At 65.0% G+C, this 17,856-nt stretch overlaps 1 protein-coding gene across 2 annotated transcripts; it reads left to right on the top strand.

Annotated features, from left to right (window-relative positions):
- Window positions 1-2,004: 2,004 nt before the first annotated feature.
- Window positions 2,005-16,388, top strand: NCLN (nicalin). 2 transcript variants are annotated; one of them, XM_039247533.1, is made up of 15 exons: window positions 2,005-2,270; window positions 6,345-6,535; window positions 7,325-7,469; window positions 8,016-8,110; window positions 10,535-10,615; window positions 12,167-12,270; window positions 12,571-12,659; window positions 12,755-12,894; window positions 13,125-13,303; window positions 14,515-14,602; window positions 14,685-14,723; window positions 14,825-14,985; window positions 15,856-15,909; window positions 16,008-16,086; window positions 16,227-16,388. In XM_039247533.1, the coding sequence occupies exons 1-15, from the start codon at window positions 2,087-2,089 to the stop codon at window positions 16,284-16,286; spliced, it is 1,689 nt and encodes a 562-aa protein (XP_039103464.1). In that variant the 5' UTR covers window positions 2,005-2,086; the 3' UTR covers window positions 16,287-16,388. The 2 variants fall into 2 exon arrangements, with proteins under 2 accessions (XP_039103464.1, XP_039103463.1); XM_039247532.1 differs by having other exon boundaries at window positions 14,822-14,985.
- Window positions 16,389-17,856: the final 1,468 nt, after the last annotated feature.

The following is a 17,856-nucleotide window of genomic DNA, read 5'->3' as shown; positions in this document are numbered from 1 at the left end:
ACGCAAACACCACTGTTAACGCCATTTCACAGATGGGGAAACTGAGGACCGGGTAGATGAGGGAATTTGCCCAAGGTCACACACCTCAGAAGGGGCCGGGCAGGTGGCCCTTCTCGATCCTTGCTTGTTAGGGAATAGTTGAATCTCCCCATTTTCCAGGCGGGAAAACCATGGCTCAGGGGAGGAGGCAGCACGAGCGGCTCTAGGGCCCAAGCCTTGTCATCCAAGCCAAGTTCAGGCCCGTTTCTTGGGCTGCCCCCAGGTGAGTGCGTGTGTTTCATAGCCTGACCCGGGAGAACGGGGCAGAGGGAAGAGCACATGGGCCACGATGAGCTCTGGTCCCTGTCCTTCCGGGCCGCCTCTGCCCCCTCAGGCCCAGCAACTCCCCGGAGAGGCCTGGGGGTGGCTGGAAGCAGGGGACAGGACCAGGAGGGAGGGGCCGGCACCGGAGTCCTCACTTCCCATTCATTCCACTCATTCATTCATTCATTCATTCACTTCACCACAGTGTGTCAGGCTCTACTCTGGGCACAACGGTTCCACCCATAGGCACCCTGGTGCCTGCCCCCACGAAGGCCCCACTCTGCGGGTGACAAACCCCAGACATCATTTCAGGAAGGTGTTAGCCTTGCAGGAGGGTGGGGGAGGAGAGATAGGAGAGGCAGCAGCCTGGAGGCTGCACTAGCTGGTGCATTTTCACCCAGCGGTTACTGGGCACTTTATGTGTGCCCAGCTCTTTCTGACTCAGTTCCCTGGGGATCATCTTGCTGACTTCTTACCCCTGGGCGGGAGGAAGAGGTGGGAGAGGCTGGGAAAAGGGCATCTGATAATTTATCATCTATCAGGTAGCTGAGGAAACTGAGGTTCTGAGAGATGAAGCAAGGTCACACAGCTGGCAAGGGTCGGTCGGCACTGAGACTTGACTCCGGAACGCTGTCAGTCAGCACACATGCCACCTCGAACCTGGTACACAACAGCCTCCCCGCCCCAAATCCTCCAGGAGCCGAATTGGAGCCTAGATGTCAAGTCACTGGGGGACAGGGCCTTCCTGTTCGGCATCTTGTGGCCTTAGTCTTCCCATCTGTACAAGGGGATATGGGTTATGGAAGCTCCTTAAGACCTCTCTCAGGCAGACAGTGGGATCTTAAGGTTGTGAGATTCGAAAAAAACAAATATGGGTCACCCAGTTAAATTTATGAACAAAGAAATTAAAAAAAAATTTTTTTTACTATGAATATGCCCCAAATATGAACAAGCCTAAGTACAAATCATCCTATCACCAACCCTGCACAAACTCCAGCCTCCAGACTACAAGTCCCATAACCCACTGCACCATCCCTTTAGGAAACTTCTATCATGATTTCTTTCTTCTTCTTTCATTCATTCATTCATCCCCAAACGGTATAGCCCACCCGCTGTGTGCCCGGCCTCACACTGGGTTCTGGGGATACATTAACGCACGAAGCCGACAAAAGACTGCCCTCGCGGAGTCTAGCATCTATGTGCCTTGGTTGTTTTAAGGGATTTTCTGACTTCTGCCAGGAAGACTACAGCTCCCATGAGCCCTTGTGCCTGTTTAACAGGACTACAATTCCCAGGAGGTTGCGCGCACTGGGTGGGCCACTCCTGTCTCTAATTCCAACTTCCTTCCGGGTCGAAAGATCGCGTTCTGCCCCCCTGCCTCTCGCCGCCTCCCGCGTCCTACCACAAAGACAGGGTTGGAGAAAGTTCGACTGCAAATAGTTGTTTTAAGTCTCTGTATTTTCGGACTCGGAGTTGATGTGAAACGTCATCAGTTCTAGCCCCACAGTCTACCGTGCGTCCTCCGTTGGGAAGGAACAGAGGGGGCCTACCACTCCCAGGAGGCGCCGCGCGCGCCAGGAGGACTACAACTCCCCGGAGGCGGCGCGGCGGGCGGGGCGGCCCGTGGCGGTGCCCGCAGGACCCCGGAGTAGGCGCGGGCTGCCCGGCGCGGCGCCCGCAGGACCCCGGCGGCTACCCATGCTGAGGTGAGTCCGCGGGAGCCGCCGCCGCCGCCGCCGTCCCGTCCCCGCCGCCGCCCCGCGCGGCCCCGCCGCCGGCCAGGATGCTGGAAGAAGCGGGCGAGGTGCTGGAGAACATGCTGAAGGCATCGTGCCTGCCGCTCGGCTTCATCGTCTTCCTGCCCGCCGTGCTGCTGCTCGTGGCGCCGCCGCTGCCGGCCGCCGACGCGGCGCACGAGTTCACCGTGTACCGCATGCAGCAGTACGACCTGCAGGGGCAGCCCTACGGTGCGTGCACCCCGGCCTCGCCGGGCACCCCGGAGCCCGGGCACCCGCCGCGCGCGCCTGGCCAGCTGCAGTGCAGCCCGCAGACCCCGCTTAGGCCACCCGACCCTTAGCCGAGCCGCAGACGAGCCCGAGCCCGAGCCTGCGTGCCCCGAGCCCTGTCCGTCCCGTGCCCCTGGAGCCCTCGGCGCACGCGCCCCTGGCGAGGGCGGCGTGGCCCCCGAACCCGGGGCTCCGACCCTCAGGCCGAGCTCGCTCTGCTCCTGGACCCTCGGATTCCCAGCGGGGCGGGAGCCGCACTGCCTCGGCCCCCTTCCGGGGACAGCACCCCGGCGCCCATCCTCGCTGGGCTATGCCCAGGGCCCCGAGCGCCCGCTTCGGGAGCTGATGTGGAGGTGAGCCTCCTGGCTTGGTTTCTGCCAAGCGGAACCCCTCGACGGGCAGTTGCAACCAGCCCTGCCCCGCCACGGCCCGGCGCCCGGTGCCCGTGTCCGGTGCCAGTATTCTGCTCCCCTCGGGGCTCAGGAGCCCTGATCTCTAACCCAGACCTGGCCGCACGTCCCGGCTCATGAGCCAGATTCCTTAGCCCAGGCCGTGGACCCCCATCCTTCCCATTTCAGTCCCCATGCCTGTGGGCTTGTGGGGTCCCTTAGACCCTGTGTCTTGTCCCTTTGGTGCACACACCCCTCCTTGGCCCAGCCTCCTCACCCTGGGTGTCTGGTACCCTGCCTGCTCCCTCTCCGTGACCCTGCTGGGTCATCTCTCCCTGACCTCCGGGGTCCAGCACAGCTCCTCGGCTCCCCCTCCTGCCCCTTCTGTCAAGGTCCTGGTCCCGGACCCTAAGCCTAAATTCTAAATTCCCCCGTCTCTGCCCAACTGTAGCTGTATCCCGTATTACAGAACCTTCTGGCCTGTGTTTTTTTCTCCTAGCTTGGTGCTTTAGGTCCCTGCAAGTGTAGGTCTGAGCACCTCATAAAGGAGCTTCCTCCCCAGTTCTGGTCTTTTTCACCTCTGACCCAGGCTCCTCTTGGACTCCCCCCCCCCCCCCAGAACATCTCAGGCCCAGCCTGAACCCCATGGATTCCCAGGGGACGTTGGGTGATGATTCTGCGGCTGTCCCAAGTGGGGGTGCCCCTGGCCTCCAGTGGGTGGGACCAGGGATGGGACTCAACACACCCTCCACAGAGAACGACCCGGCTCTGCCTGTCTGGGTGCCACGGGCGCAGATTGGGGGCAGACCGTGGGTTAGGGATGATCTTGACCCGAGGCCCCCACTCTGGAGGATGGGAGGGAAGACCCGGAGCCCCTGATACCCTGGACACATGTTTGTGGAGTTTCATATTCGGGTGGGGGAAGGGCCACCAGCAGCGTCCAGTGGAACTTTCTGTGTTGTGTGTCTTTGCCATTTAACACGGGAGCCACGAGCCGCAGGTGGCCACTCGGCACTATGGATGTGGCTCAGGCAAGCGAGGAGGGCAGTTTGTAGCATCATGTTAATTGTGATAAACCAAAATAGCCAAGGATGGCTGGCGGCCGCCGGAGGGATGTGCACCAGAAGGCCCAGAGCCTCGAACCTGTGATGACCACATGCCGATTGGATTCCCGTCTGGCTTTCTTTTCCTCCTTCCTTCCCTGAGTCCATCGCCCCTCATCCTGGGATTCCCTCCCATTCGTTGTTGTGGCTTGACATCTTCCCCTGCATGGCATCAGTAAAGACCTTGGGCCCTGGGGGTGAGCACGGGGGGATTGGGGGAGGGGGGGCTGTCTCAGCCGAGAGCGTCAGGTGTGCAGCCCAAGGAGGCAGAGGCCCAGAGCGTCCTTGAGCCCATGCCACTCACACCAGGCTGCTCCTGCCTGGGGAGATGGGGGAACCCCTTGTGGGTCTTGTTCTGGCGGGACTGGAGGGAGCCCCGGCCCTCGCCTGGCCAGCGGGGTGTCTGAGACCTGGCCTGGGTCACCGCTGGTCGCCGGATCCCCAGTGTCGGCAGGGGCCCCCCTGCCTTGAGGCTCCCCGCCTCCTGCTGCAATCCTTGCTCTGGGTCTTTCCTCACTTCCTGTTCACTCCTCTTGAGAAACGAGGCAGGCTGGCTGCCGGGAAGGGAAGGCGTGTGCTCTTTGTGCCGAAGCGCAAGCAGGGCTGAGGGCGGCCCCGTCGGGTACAAGGCCATGGGTGTGACTGTGCCCCTGATGCCAGGCAGACTCTGGCCCTCCCTGGGTGACAGGTCACTTTAACAGCCCTGGCGCGCGGGCCTTGCTGCGTTTAGTGGCCTCACTTGATCCCTGAGGCTGAGGCGAGGCCCTGGGAGGTGGGGACGCGAGCACCCAGCGCCCCGTCAGGCTCCTCCACTCTGTTGTAAATAAAGCTTTATTGGCACACAGCCCTGCCCGGTGGTTGGCGTGCGTCTCTGGCGGCAGAACTGAGGACTCAAGACGGGGCTGGGGGTGTGTGGCCAGCAAGGTGACGGGCTTGGTCTTTGGGCCCTGGGTAGAGCCGTCTGCGACCCCCGCTTGGGTCTGGGCCTGGCGTCCAGGGCCCATTTGTGATCTGCCCCGAGCCCAACCTCTTCCCGTCCAGGGCTCATGGTGAGGGTAGCTGCGTCAGCCTCAGCTTCGTGTCGGCAGAGGGTCTCTGCCCTTGGGACCCTGGGGATCTGGGGGGCATTGGGGGCCCGCCTCCACCCATCTCTGATCTCCCTGGTTCTGTGAGGGAGCATCAGGCCAGGTAGATGCACACAGTAGGCTCCACAGGTGGCCTGTGTGTCCACCCGTTAGGGGCACAGGGCGGGGCCTTCCCGGCGCGCCCAGAGCTTCAAGGACGTCCTGAAGGTCCTGCTGCTCTCGCCCTGCTCGGCCCTCCTGGGGGCTCCCTGGGGGCTTCCGCAGTGTAGCCTGAATCAGGGAAAAGACCCCTGGAGGGTTGGGGGCTGGAGACAGGGAGCGCCCCGCCCCCAGCCCTGGGGACATGGGTCACAGGCCCCCTTCTCCCAAGGTGGCCTTGCCTTTCCCACCTGGGACGCCGTCCCCTTTCCCCTGGCCAGCCCCTTCCCAGGCTGCCTGCTTTCCCTGGAGGCCTCGTCCCTGCAAAGCAGAGGTGAGGCCAGGGCTGGCCCTGGGCTCGAGGCATTTGTAGCCGAGCGTCCATGTGGACGCCTGACCCTGCAGCTCTGACCTCTGGACGGCAAGGTCAGGCTCTCTGTCAGGGTCTCAGACAGGAGGCCCCGGGGCCATCCCTCCCCCCTCCCCGGAAGGAATGATTTGCTTGTTTTGGGCATCCTGGGTCGGACTGCAGGTCTTGAGGCATTTTGGAGTCATTGTTTATTTCTGCTGTTTAGGTGGTTTGATGTAAAAGTTGGGATTTTTTTTCAGGGAGCCGCCTGAGCCCCTTTCCCACCTGAGGGCCCGCTGCACACCACGCACGGGGCCGAGCGCCCGCGGAAGGTCACGCAGCTGTCAGCGCCCCTCCCCGTCTGCATTTAATGTCCGTGTGGCTTCTGGCTGGTTGTCTCCCGCCCGCAGTGCCCCCTCCGGGCCCCGTGCTCAGGTGTCCGTGTCGGGGGGAGACCCCGTTGACCCTAGAAAAGCTCTCTGTGCCGTCCTGCTTCCGACCCACCTCTTCTCACCTCTTCTTGGGGGGGGGGGGTTCAGTTGCCTGGAAACTCTGTCTCTCGCTCTCTCCCTGTCTTTCTGGAACAGTCTTCAGCTCTCAGAAGAGAGTGAGAGATGGCCCTTGGCTGTAGAGTGGAGGCTCCAACCTGGGGCGATCCTGTTCCGGGGGGGGACGCTGGGCCATGTCTGGGGACGCCCGGGCCCCTGGCACCGAGTGGGGGCGCCCAGGAATGCTGCTCCGTCCCCCTCAGCGCCCGGGGAGGAGGGTCTTGGCTCTTACTCGGTTCTCAGAGGCCCTGTGACCCCCCAGGTTCGGGTGGGCGGTGAGCCGCTGGCCTTGGTGGATGTGGTCGTGCCCGTGGCCAGTGACAGGACGTGTCTGGGGCGAGACCGCGGGGGTCCTCGAGGCCGTGCTTTCCAAGTGGGGGCCCCGGCGCCCCGCTGAGGGAGGCCCTCCCCGCCCTCCTGCAGGCACTCGGAATGCAGTGCTCAACACGGAGGCCCGCACCATCGACGCGGACGTGCTGAGTCGCCGCTGCGTGCTCATGCGGCTGCTGGACTTCTCCTACGAGCAGTACCAGAAGGCCCTGCGGCAGTCGGCCGGCGCCGTGGTCATCATCCTGCCGCGAGCCATGGCCGCTGTGCCCCAGGATGTCATGCGGGTGAGTCCACACCCTCGCCTGGCGCCCAGGCTTGGGTCCAGATGCTTCTGCAGGAAAGGAGCACTGGGTTTGGAGCGAGCCGTGTGACCTTGGCCAGTGCCTCACGCTCCTGCGCCCTCTGACCCTCGGAAAGTGGGCTGGTGCCTGTTGGCCTTCACTGTTGCCCCAGGGGGACCCATCTTTGCTCCTCACGACTGGGGAGCTCCTGGCATCAGGAAGGTGGGGCTGGGTGCTGCCCCACCCCCCATGGTGACAGCCCACAGAGAGGGACCCACCCCATGTTCCCGGGTCCCAGGGTGGGGACCGGCTCTGAACTGATGGCATCTGATAGGGACCCTGATGAAGATGCTTTTGCAGAGGAGTATGGGGTGGCTGGGGCGGGCGGGGTGTGGGGAGGGGAGGAGGGCCCGGCCTTACCAAAGCCCGACCACCTCGTGCCCCACGGGCAGGCCCCTGCCGTCTGCCTAGGGTGCCGGCCGCCATCGTCGACCACTCACAGCTGAGGATGTGATGGCCCGTGGGGCTGGGGCCGGCCCACAGTGACCCCAGGTCTGACCCCAGACGTGGCCAGCTCCCCCTCCGTCCTCACAACCTGATGGGTACCGCCTGGGAGCCCCATGGGCATTGCCCCTCACTCGGCTCTCCGTCCTTGTCCCGTCTGCCCCCCCCATCCCACCCTGCCCTCCCCAGTGTGACGTTAGCCTCGTCACCCAGCCTCATGGGGGGTGAGAGTGCCCCTGGGACAGCCACGCCCCGCCCCAAGCCCCTAAACAAGCGTCTCCTCCACAGCAATTCATGGAGACCGAACCTGAGATGCTGGCCATGGAGACCGTGGTCCCCGTGTACTTTGCCGTGGAGGACGAGGCCCTGCTGTCCATCTACGAGCAGACGCAGGCTGCGTCCGCCGCCCAGGGCTCCGCCTCCGCCGCCGAAGGTAGGTTGGGGCTGCAGGCTGGGGCCGGCCTGTGGGGTCCTGGCCCGTCGAGGGGCCGGGGCTCACGGTGAGTGCGTGGCCCTGCATGCAACACCCACCCCCCCAGTCCTGTGCTGGCAGACCCCTGGGAACCACTCACCGGGGGAGGGGCTCCCATCTTCAGCCTCTGATGGTTTATGGGAAACGCAGGCGCCTATTCCACCTGCCGAGGACTCTGTCCCTGTCCCCGTTGTCCCCGGGTCTGTCGGGGAGGGGCTGCAGCGTCCTCAGGGAGACGGGGAAACACGGGACCTCTGTGAGCTCAGAGCAGGGCCGGGTGGCTGTCAAGTGAGCGCTGGCAAAGGTGGTCAGAGATGCCAGGGAAGGGACCTGCCTGACCTCCCCTGGTCACCCGTGTGAGTGACCAGCACCAGGGTGCGCATGTCTGCCCCCCAGTCCTCAACGCCGTGCCGTGGTCCACGGGGCAGTGCTGCATACAGCCGGCCTTAGACCCAGCCCTGCCCCCCTCCCTGGGGCTTGGCCTGACGCCCCCTCCACTGTCCTCAGTGCTGCTCCACACCGCCACGGCCAACGGCTTCCAGATGGTCACCAGCGGGGTCCAGAGCAAGGCTGTGAGCGACTGGCTCATCACCAGCGTGGAGGTAAGTGTCCAGCCCTGCCTGCCTCACTGGGACCCGGGGAGGGGGCCGCCCTGGCTCACTGAGCTCCCCTCCATCTGTTTTCCCTCTGATAGGGAAATTGGGTCAAATCTCCCCCAGCCCATCTCCTGCCTTCCATTGCCAGCCCCAGCCATACGTCAAGCCTCCTCTTCCTGCCTCAGGGCCTTTGCACTGGCTGTCTTTGCCTCACAGAGAGCTCCCCTTCCCCCTGTGGCTGCTGCTGCTTATCATACCATGATACCTCCGTGGCTGTGTTCTCAGGACCTTATGGGGCCATATACCCCCCGTTGTCCACAGCTCAGCTCAGCTGGGAGAGAGCTGAGTTCTGGATGTTGAAGTAGCTGATTAAAGCAGCAAGCCAGACACGAAAGAGTTCCACCTGTAATCACCTACGGTGGGCATGGAAGCGAGCGTCTAGGCGGGGGAGACCCTGACTCCGCTGCCCTGATCTCCGCCATGTCGGCAGCCGTGGGGGGGCCTGGACAGAAGGCTCTGCCAGTTGTGTGGAGCCAGGGTGGGGGGTGGCGAGGGGGAGGGCCATCTTGTCTTCATGGTGCCCTGTGTCCGTCGTGTCCCCCACCCCAGTGACGAGGTTCCCCTGGAGCCTGCCTGGGAGACCCTCACAGAGGCCCCCCACCGGCCTGCAAAACCAGAGATTGATTTTAACCTGGGGCTGGAGTCCTCCCGTGGCGCGGCTTTACTTCCTCTCCAGCGATCTCTCCGCGTGTCACTGACCGCGTGTCACTCCCCGCATGTCACTCCGCTGGCCCCAGTGCCCAGAGACCACGTTCGTGTCAGCCTCTGTGGTGTCCCGGGAGCCTGAGCAGGTGCTGGTGCCCAGGAGGCCCTCCGTGAGCACTGAGGCCGAGTGCACTGGTCGCCCTGTCCTGTGTTAGGGCTGGGCTCTGTCCTCCGTGTAAGCTTGGCTTCTGTGGGCCGAGTCCCAGTGGCTTACAGCAGATGGTGCAAGGCTGCTTGGCCGCGCCTGGCGTGGGCGTGCGGGCTCCGTGCGGGTTGGGGTGCAGGTCCCTCCCCTCTGCAGAACTGAGTGAGTCTGCCTCAGGTGTGTGACCGGCGTGCCTCTCCGTGAGCACGGGGAGCCCTGCGGTGGGCAGGATGCCCTTCCTTCCTGAGGGACTCCCCTGCGGTCGGGGAGGTCTGAGGGCGGCAGACCGGCACTTAGACGCAGCGGGAGGCGGGCTCTGCTAGGGCAGCGGGTGCCTGCAAAATCAGCGCGTTCCATTCGGTGCGGGGCCCTCCAGGACGCCCAGGCTGCCAGCTCTGCGGCCGCGAGGAGAGTCAGGGCTTCCGGCAGCGCGGGCCAGCCCGCAGGGCCTGGATGCGGGGGGCTGCGCAGGCCGATTCAGGGTGTGGGGAAGCGCCGCAGGTCCAAGCAGTTGATGAGATTGACTCCTCTTAAAATCCTGCGAAGGATCGTGGCAGTTTGGGCAGAGTCCTTGTCATCGGGCTCCCGAAGGTCGGGCTGAGCAGAAGCTGGTGCGCGTTCCGGGGGTTAGTAGCAGCCAGAGCCGCCCAGGATCTCGTGGGTTCTTCTCGCCATTTGGGCGGGAGTCTGTTTCAGCCTGCCAGGCTGGCCGTCCAGGCCCCTGGTTCTAGCAAGCTCTGCAGTGCGCTGAGCCCCCGCCAGCCCTGTTGTCCGGGGGGAAGCAGGTGTGCTCGCCTGCCCTCCTACTCACCCTGAGCCCCCGTTGGCTCCCAGCCAACGAGGATCAGCCTGTGTGTCGGGGAGGGAGGTTCGAGCCGCTGGGGTCGGCAGTGTGCCCATGCCTCGCTGTGGACGGCAGCCTCCCACCCGACACAGCCGAGGCCCTCGCAGAGCTCACCCTCTGGTTGGGAGGGTCAGATAGACGGGGCCTCACCGTGTGCCGGCAAGGACCCCGGGCCGCACCGTCTGACCCCTCTGCAGCCGGGGACTGGCCTCGCACGGGAGCAGTGGAGGCTGAGGCCTTTGCTGACAAGAGCTGGTTCTGCGTCACCCACGTGACTTCAGCGAGGGCCAGGTTACAGCTGTTGGGCCCGCAGCCGGGGCACCGGGACCTGGATCCCGGGCCCCGATGAGCTCCCGTGGCCGCGTTCCTGACGGCTGCGTCTGCTCCTCAGCAGAGCTGTGCCGCCACCCTGATGGCGGCTTGGGGCTCAGCCTTTGAAAGATGGGCTGGGTTTCCAGGTGGGGAAGCAGCTAGAGCAGCAGTCCGCGTGCTGCGGGCCTCGTGACCATGTGTAAATAAAGTTTTATTGGCACACGGCCACAGCCATCAGTTCACGCACCGTCCATGACCGAGCCAGCAGAGCTCGAGATACTGCCCCGCCCCCTGGGGGCCTCCGGGCTGTTTCCGGGGACCAGGGCCCCTGCCAGCGTGCCCTTCACAGACTGTGTCCCTGCAGGGCCGGCTGACCGGGCTGGGCGGAGAAGACCTTCCCACCATCGTCATCGTGGCCCACTATGATGCCTTCGGAGTGGCCCCTGTATGTACACGGCACTTGGGGGAGGGGCACGGGCATCCCCACCCCCAGCCCTGCCGCAGCCTGGCTCTGTGCCCTGCAGCTTAGGTCATGGCAGCAGCGCCCACCGCCTGAGGGCCCAGGAGGATCCCGGGCGCGGGTGTCATCGTGAAGCAGGTCTCGTGGCCAGGGTCCCACAGCAGATCGGTGGCCAGTCCAGAAATGGAGCCCAGGGCGTCTGTGCCAGGATCCTCAAGACCCCTCCCAGGGGCAGGGATGTGCGCAAAGCGCCCAGGTTCCCACTGGGGGTCACTCAGCAGGCCCCTCTGCCAGCTCGGTGGAGACCCCAGGCCAGGAGGGGAGCGGGTCCTCAGCACAAACCTCGTGTCTGCACAGACAGCTCAGGGACACAGGCCCCCGGCCGGCGAGGGTGGCGGGCGCCCTGGAGTCCTGGGCAGGCCTCTTGAGCCAGCCTCTGGGGAGGGAGGTGTCGGGCCTGCTGAGCTCTGCCGCCCTGCGGGCCTCCCCCTCCACCCCCGTGCCAAGCTGTCTGAGCCCCCTGCACAGTGAGGTCACGGTCACTGCTCACTCTCAGCAGCTCGTAAACAATGCCTGTGGCTTCATCAGGAAAGTCTTGCTTTGAAAGAAATACTGTCCAAACCAAAGAGGTTGCCAGTGGCAGCTCTGCGTGAGGCTGGCCGTGTGACCGCGGCGATGGCAGGCAGCCGCCCAAGGGCCACCCCGCCTGGGAGGCCGATGCCTGGATCCGCCAGGGCCAGAGGCAAGGCCTGAACAGTCTCCTCAGCGCTCAGCCTCGCTGTTATTTCCCTCCTGCCCGACCCGCAGTCTTTTCAGATTATTTTGTCTTCGTCCCTTACCCCCTGCCGTGAAGTCCACCTGCCTGCTTTCCTTGAGATGTAATTCATTTGAAATTTATTCTCTCAAAGCAAATATCTTAGTACGGTGCAGGACACTTAGAGGCACATCTACTTCCAGAACGTTCCATCCCCCCAAAAGAAGCCCCGTTCCCATCAGCTCACTACCCCATTGCTCCCCGGCCCCCGTGAGCCCCCCTCCCGTCCGTGGAGGAGCCTGTTCTGGACGTTTCACGCACGTGGACTCACACCCCGTGTGGCCTCCCGTGTCTGGTTCCCTCCCTGAGCAGTGTTGCCTTTTCTCCCAGAATTTTCGTATATCAGCATGTGACGTGTTGGTTTACAGGCTGTGACCTGGGGGGGCCCAGGCCCTAGCGCAGGATCCATTTTGTTTTTTAATCTGAACACCACGCTGCTGGGAAGGTTGCTTCAAATCATAGAACGTAGATGAGTCAGGACCCTTCACAGCTGGGGGCGCCTGCACTGCCCTCCCGCCCCCAGTAGCGGGGGGGGGGCACATTCCTGGGGTGGCGTGGGGTGGAGTCTTGGCGAGCGGGGAGCAGGGTGCTGTCGTCCTAGGGGTGGGGCAGGGGAGCGAGGCGCGGCCGGGGACTGAGTGCAGGCCGTTCAGGGTGGGCTCCAGCCGCCGGGGGAGGGGGGCGGCCAGGTGACCACCGGCCCGGTGTGCCCCTGCCCACAGTGGCTGTCGCACGGTGCGGACTCGAACGGGAGCGGCATCTCCGTGCTGCTGGAGCTGGCCCGCCTCTTCTCCAGGCTCTACACCTATAAGCGCACCCACGCCGCGTACGTGACCGCCGGGGGGCGCGCACACCCCCGGGAGTGACTGTGCCCAGGGTCCTGATCTGCACCCAGGTCCTGCACCCCAGGGACACAGGCTCTGGCCTGGGGACATCTCTGGTCGTCGGGCTGGGGGAGCTCCTGGTGCTGAGCTGGGGGGGGGGAGGGGTCGCCCTACAGAGAGTCCACCGTGCCCGGGCAGGGACGCCCCGCTCTGAGGGGTCAGGACTGTGCCTGCGGGAGAGCAGCTCCTCCTTGGGGACCCGGCCTCACCCCCACAGCTGACCCCGCCATCCCCGCCGCCAGGTTCAACCTCCTGTTCTTTGCTTCCGGAGGGGGCAAGTTCAACTACCAGGGGACCAAGCGCTGGCTGGAAGACAACCTGGACCACACGGGTGAGCGGCCCCCGGGGGGCGGGCACGGGAGCCCAGGCCCGCGCGGGGGCCCCTCGCCCCTCACCCCTCCCAACCGGCTGTGGCTGCCCCCACAGACTCCAGCCTGCTCCAGGACAACGTGGCCTTCGTCCTGTGCCTGGACACCGTGGGCCGCGGGGACAGCCTGCACCTGCACGTGTCCAAGCCGCCCAGGGAGGGGACGCTGCAGCACGCCTTCCTGCGGGAGCTGGAGACGGTAGGCGCCTGGCGTCCCGGCCCCTCCCGGCGTCTCGTGTCCCGTCCAGCAGCTTCCGATCAGGCGCTCTGTGGATGCGGGCGCCGAGGACGCGGGACTCGGGCACCCTCCTGGCTCTCAAGGCCCTGTGGGAACGTCCCTGGTCCGAGCTGGCGGGGGAGGCCGGGGGCGGGGGCGTTGCCCTGATGGCGCCTCCTCCTCCCCCCCTCCCCCCACGCCCGCCCGCACAGGTGGCCGCGCACCAGTTCCCGGAGGTGCGGTTCTCGATGGTGCACAAGAAGATCAACCTGGCGGAGGACATCCTGGCCTGGGAGCACGAGCGCTTCGCCATCCGCCGGCTGCCCGCCTTCACCCTGTCCCATCTGGAGAGCCACCGGGACGGCCAGCGCAGCAGCATCATGGACGTGAGGTGAGCACAGGCGCGGCCCCGAGGCCTCCCCTGCGTCCACGGCCGGCTGTGGATGGTCTTTGAGGGGCGACGCCGTAGATGCAGGTGCCTGGAGGAAATGAAGCCAAAATGTGGGTGGGGTGGGGAAGGGGCAGGCGTTAGCTGAGGACCCCAGGAGCAGAGTGGGGGGCCAGGGGCCTGGGGTCAGGTTACCGAGCGCCACCCTTGTTAGCAGCCGGGAGGCCGTGTGACTGGTTTTGGGTCCCTTGGTCCCCATATGTGATGTCCAGACCCCACACGTGACTCTCAGACACTGGGCACCTCGGTACCCTGCTTCCCAGACGCTGCAGATCCTGCCCCTGGGCCTTTGCACGGCCGTGCTGAGGCCTGGCCAGTGGTGCCCTGTCTCATACCTCCTTTGGGGAGCTCTCCCCACCTCTTTCTTCCTCACTGTCTCTCTTCAAGACCCTGGGCACCTCTGGCTTCTGCCGTTTTATGACTTCACTTTGCGTTCATGGCTCCCTCTGGCCTGTTGGCCCTCAGTGGGGCCAGGGTTTTATGGGTCTGGGCCCAGCCCAGCTGCTGAACATGTCTGCTGGGGGGTGAGAAGCTGGTCTTGGAGGAGGCCCTGCCAGGCAGCGGGCGAGGCCCAGAGAGGGAGCAGGCACTGGCAGGGGTGTTGACCGTTCCTGGGGCATCAGGGGAGGCTTCCTGGAGGAGGCAGTGCCAGACCGGAGGGGCATGAGCCGGGAGAAGGGCTTTCTGGGGCGGAGGGAGCAGCAGGGAAGGGACTGGGGCGCCCGCTAATCGTCTGCCCTCCTGGGGAGGCCCAGCACCGCGCTGTTGCGCACCGGAGCTCATCTTCCAGGTTTTTGTAGCCTCCGTGGCTGCAGGAGGGCGTCCCGTGTGTGTGCGGATGTCCCCTGGTGTAAGGACTCCGGCCCCCCTTCACGGGGCACGTCCGCGGAGGCCCCGTCCCAGGCTCTGGGTGGGCGTGAATGTGGGGACACTGTTCACCCGACCCAGGGCATCACCTAAGCTCCGCTGCCACCACCACGGTCCTGGTGACAAAACTGAGGCCCAGAGCCACCCGCCATTCCTGCCAGACACTGGAGAGCGCCCCCCCCCCCAGGCGGCGCCCGCGGCTTTTTTTTTTGTTTTTATCATCATCGGAAATTTTAACTCGTGTGGATTCCGATACGTATGTGTGTTTTCTTCACACCTGCCCTAAGGTCCCGGGTCAACTCGAAGACTCTGACCCGCAACACCAGGCTCATCGCGGAGGCCCTGACCCGAGTCATCTACAACCTGACCGAGAAGGTGAGCCCCTGCCCCCCCTCCCCCCCCAGCTCCCGCCCCGCCCGGCGACCTGACTCAGGGCGCGTCGCCCCTCTCTCCACAGGGCACCCCCCCGGACATGCCGGTCTTCACGGAGCAGATGGTAACGGCCGGCCAGGGAGGGGGGGCAGGGCAGGCGGGGTTGGGGGCTGGCGGGGCGCGTCACGTGGGGGTCCCGTGACCGCGGCCCGCCCCCCGCAGCAGATCCAGCAGGAGCAGCTGGACTCGGTGATGGACTGGCTCACCCACCAGCCCCGGGCCGCGCAGCTGGTGGACAAGGACGGCCCGCTGCTCAGCACGCTGGCGCACTGCCTGAGCCGCTACCTGAAGGAGGTGAAGCAGCACCACATCAAGGCCGACAAGCGGTGAGCCCCCCCCAGCCGGCGGGCACCCCGGGGCTCTCCACCCTGCCTGCGAGATCGAGCGGGTGGAAGTAGACAGGAAGTAAAACAGTAAGTGAAAAGTGCAGGCGTCTGATCACATGTGAGTTCCACGTAAACAGGCCTTGTTTAGCGTAAGTGTATCTCCCGCGTCGTTTGGGATATATTTATGCCAACCAGTTTTTTTCTTTCTGTGAAATCCATATGTAACGATGTTGTGGTAATTGGGCTGCTCTTACCACCTCCTACCTTCTGGTCCTTTCATGCTCTGGTGTCGAGTGACTTGTTCCCCGGTCCCCTGTCTGCCCTCAGATACTCCTCCCCACCGTGGGCCACCTGGGTTTTGTCTTTTTTCTGATCGGAGCTGACCATGTGGGCCAAGCTAGCACCTCAGGGCCGTGTGGTAGGAGGAACCTGCAGGTGCCAGGGCTGGGAGATCCCCTGCTGGGCCTCCCTTGCTGACTTTTGACCTTCTCTCAACTCATGGTGTGCCCAGGAGTCAGAGCTCTTGGACAGAAGAAGAAACCGAAGGTCAGGGTGGACCCACAGCGGTGGCGCCAGGGCCTCTGATTCCCAGACCGTGCTTGCCCTCTCTATGGAAATGCTCTCCAGACCTTTAAAATCTTAACAGTCCCCTGCTCCATCTGTAAAGACTGCGTTTTTACACCAGAAAAGCAACAGGAAAGAGGCTACTTCAGGATAAAAGATAGTTCTTCCCCAGGAGGGTGGGTGGTGGCTCTGCGCACATGTGCTCCCTCCCCTTTTCTGGGCCCTCAGGCCCTCTGGGCCGTCTGGTTTCTGGGGGACGTGGCCCGGCTGCTGGGTGACCCCGCTGAGGACGTGCTCTCTCCTCAGGGACCCCGAGTTTGTCTTCTACGACCAGTTGAAGCAGGTGATGAACGCATACAGGTGAGCTGCCCTGGGTCAGCGCCCGCGGTGTGCGGTCCAGGGACACGGAGGCCGCCCTCACCCTCCCTGACCCCGCCGGCCCCCCCGGTCTCCCCCAGGGTCAAGCCAGCCATCTTCGACCTGCTGTTGGCCGTCTGCATCGGGGCCTACCTCGGGATGGCCTACACGGCGGTCCAGGTGAGCTGGGGAGGGGGCTGGGCGGGGGGGGGGGGTCACCGGCCAGGTGAGTGCTCACCGCCCACCCTGCCCAGCAGCACGACACCGCCAGGCGGCCCTCGGGCCCAGACCTCACTCGAGCCCCCCCCCGCCCCCCCCAGCACTTCGACCTCCTGTACAGAACCGTTCAGAGACTGCTGGTGAAGGCCAAGACGCAGTGACGCGCCGCCCGCCGCCCCCTCCGCGCCGCAGCGGCCGGCACCCGAATTACAGAGCTTGCCTGTGTGACACCCGGGGGACTCTTTCTCTTTTCTGTCCCGTGAACTCTGGGAGGAGCATTTGGTGGAGGCCCCGGGGCCGGGCCGTGGACTTGGGGACGAGTCTGTGGACGAGGCCCCCGCCCCGGAGGCGGCCCTCAGGGCTCACGGGCTGCGGGATGGCCGGGAAGGCACCGGGCTCGTCCCTCCTCCTGCCCACGACACTGACCGGCGACTGCAGGCTGAGGGGCAGGGGGCCGCCCACGCCGCCCGTCTGTCCTCTGCGCCGCCCCTCCCCTTGGTGATAAGGATCGGCTGGGCAGCGCCGGCCCCTCAGAGATTGGGTGCCCCCCACCCCGGCCGAGGCCGAGGGGAGCCACTCACCTTGGGTGCGGCTTCAGAACACGGGTCCCCAAGCCCCCGGCTCCTCCCAGCCTCCGCCCTCCCGCGGCGCCCTGGCACTGGGCCTGTCCCCCGGCACCCCGTGCCCCTGGGGCGGCAGGCAGCAGGGGGAGAGAGGAGGCGCCCTAGGCCCGTGCCCCTTCCCTCAGGCTCTCTGTCCTCACCCGCGGGGCGGAGGGCGTGTTCTGGGGCAGCGTCCAGGCTGGGGTCCAGGAGAGCCTTTGCTGGAGAAGCTGCGGCCGAGGGGCCCGCGGGGCGGCCCTTCCAGGACCTGGGACCTGGAGAGGAAGGTCTGGGCCTGAACCCCACAAATCAGGCCCCTTGTAAAGGAGGGGTGCAGGGGGCCTCCAGTGCTGCTGAGACTGACCTCAGGGAGACCCAGGCGAACCGATTCATTAGCAATATAATCAGTGAGGTGTTCTGTGCTGAGGGGAAGGGAAGGGTCAGCATGAGGGAGGCGGGCTCTGGGCGCCCGCCTCAGCCCCCAGGGAGACCTTATTGGAGGGTCTGGAGGGGGGCACCGCTCCCTGCCTTGTGCCCCCACCCGCAGCTCTTCCCAGAAGCCAGCGCGCCGCTCACGGCGGGACGGACTCCTAGGGGCTGGGTCTCCGTCTCCACCCTGGGCCTCCTGCCTTCGCCAAGCCAGACCGTCCCTGTCCCAGGCCCAGGGAGGGGCAGGTGGGGGGCCACAGGCTCCCCTGCCTCTGCCCCGCCCCCCGCGGGTGGCCCGTCTCCCCCAGACACTGTTTACTGAGTGCCCTGCCAGCCCAGCGGCCTCTGGGGGAGGACAAGCTGACCGGCGTTGGCCCGTCTCCCGCAGGGCCTGCCCAGTGGGGTCCCTCCTGCGGGGGCGGCGGGGACTGCCGACTGTTCAGAGCTCAGGCTGCTTGGGGACGGACTTGGACGATCAGAAAATAAAGCCATATCGAATGACCCGCCTCTCGCGTCTTCTGGGGGCTGCTGCTCCGGGTGGGATGTAGCCGCTTCCAAGTGTTCTGTGCTCCTTGAGGGCCTGGGGCCGGGAGAGCAGGGTCGGCCCTTCCTGCCCCCCAGCTTGCTGCCACATGGGATCCGGGGTGTGTGCGATTCCTGGGGTACGGGGCTCCAGAAGTCAGGGGCAGGGCGTGGGCGG

Source organism: Hyaena hyaena, unplaced genomic scaffold (assembly GCF_003009895.1).
Source record: "Hyaena hyaena isolate Hyena2069 unplaced genomic scaffold, ASM300989v1 scaffold_296, whole genome shotgun sequence".
In the NCBI taxonomy this organism is placed as follows: domain Eukaryota; kingdom Metazoa; phylum Chordata; class Mammalia; order Carnivora; family Hyaenidae; genus Hyaena; species Hyaena hyaena.
The sequence above is the reverse complement of the archived record's forward strand: the minus strand, read 5'-3'. Positions and strand labels throughout refer to the sequence as shown.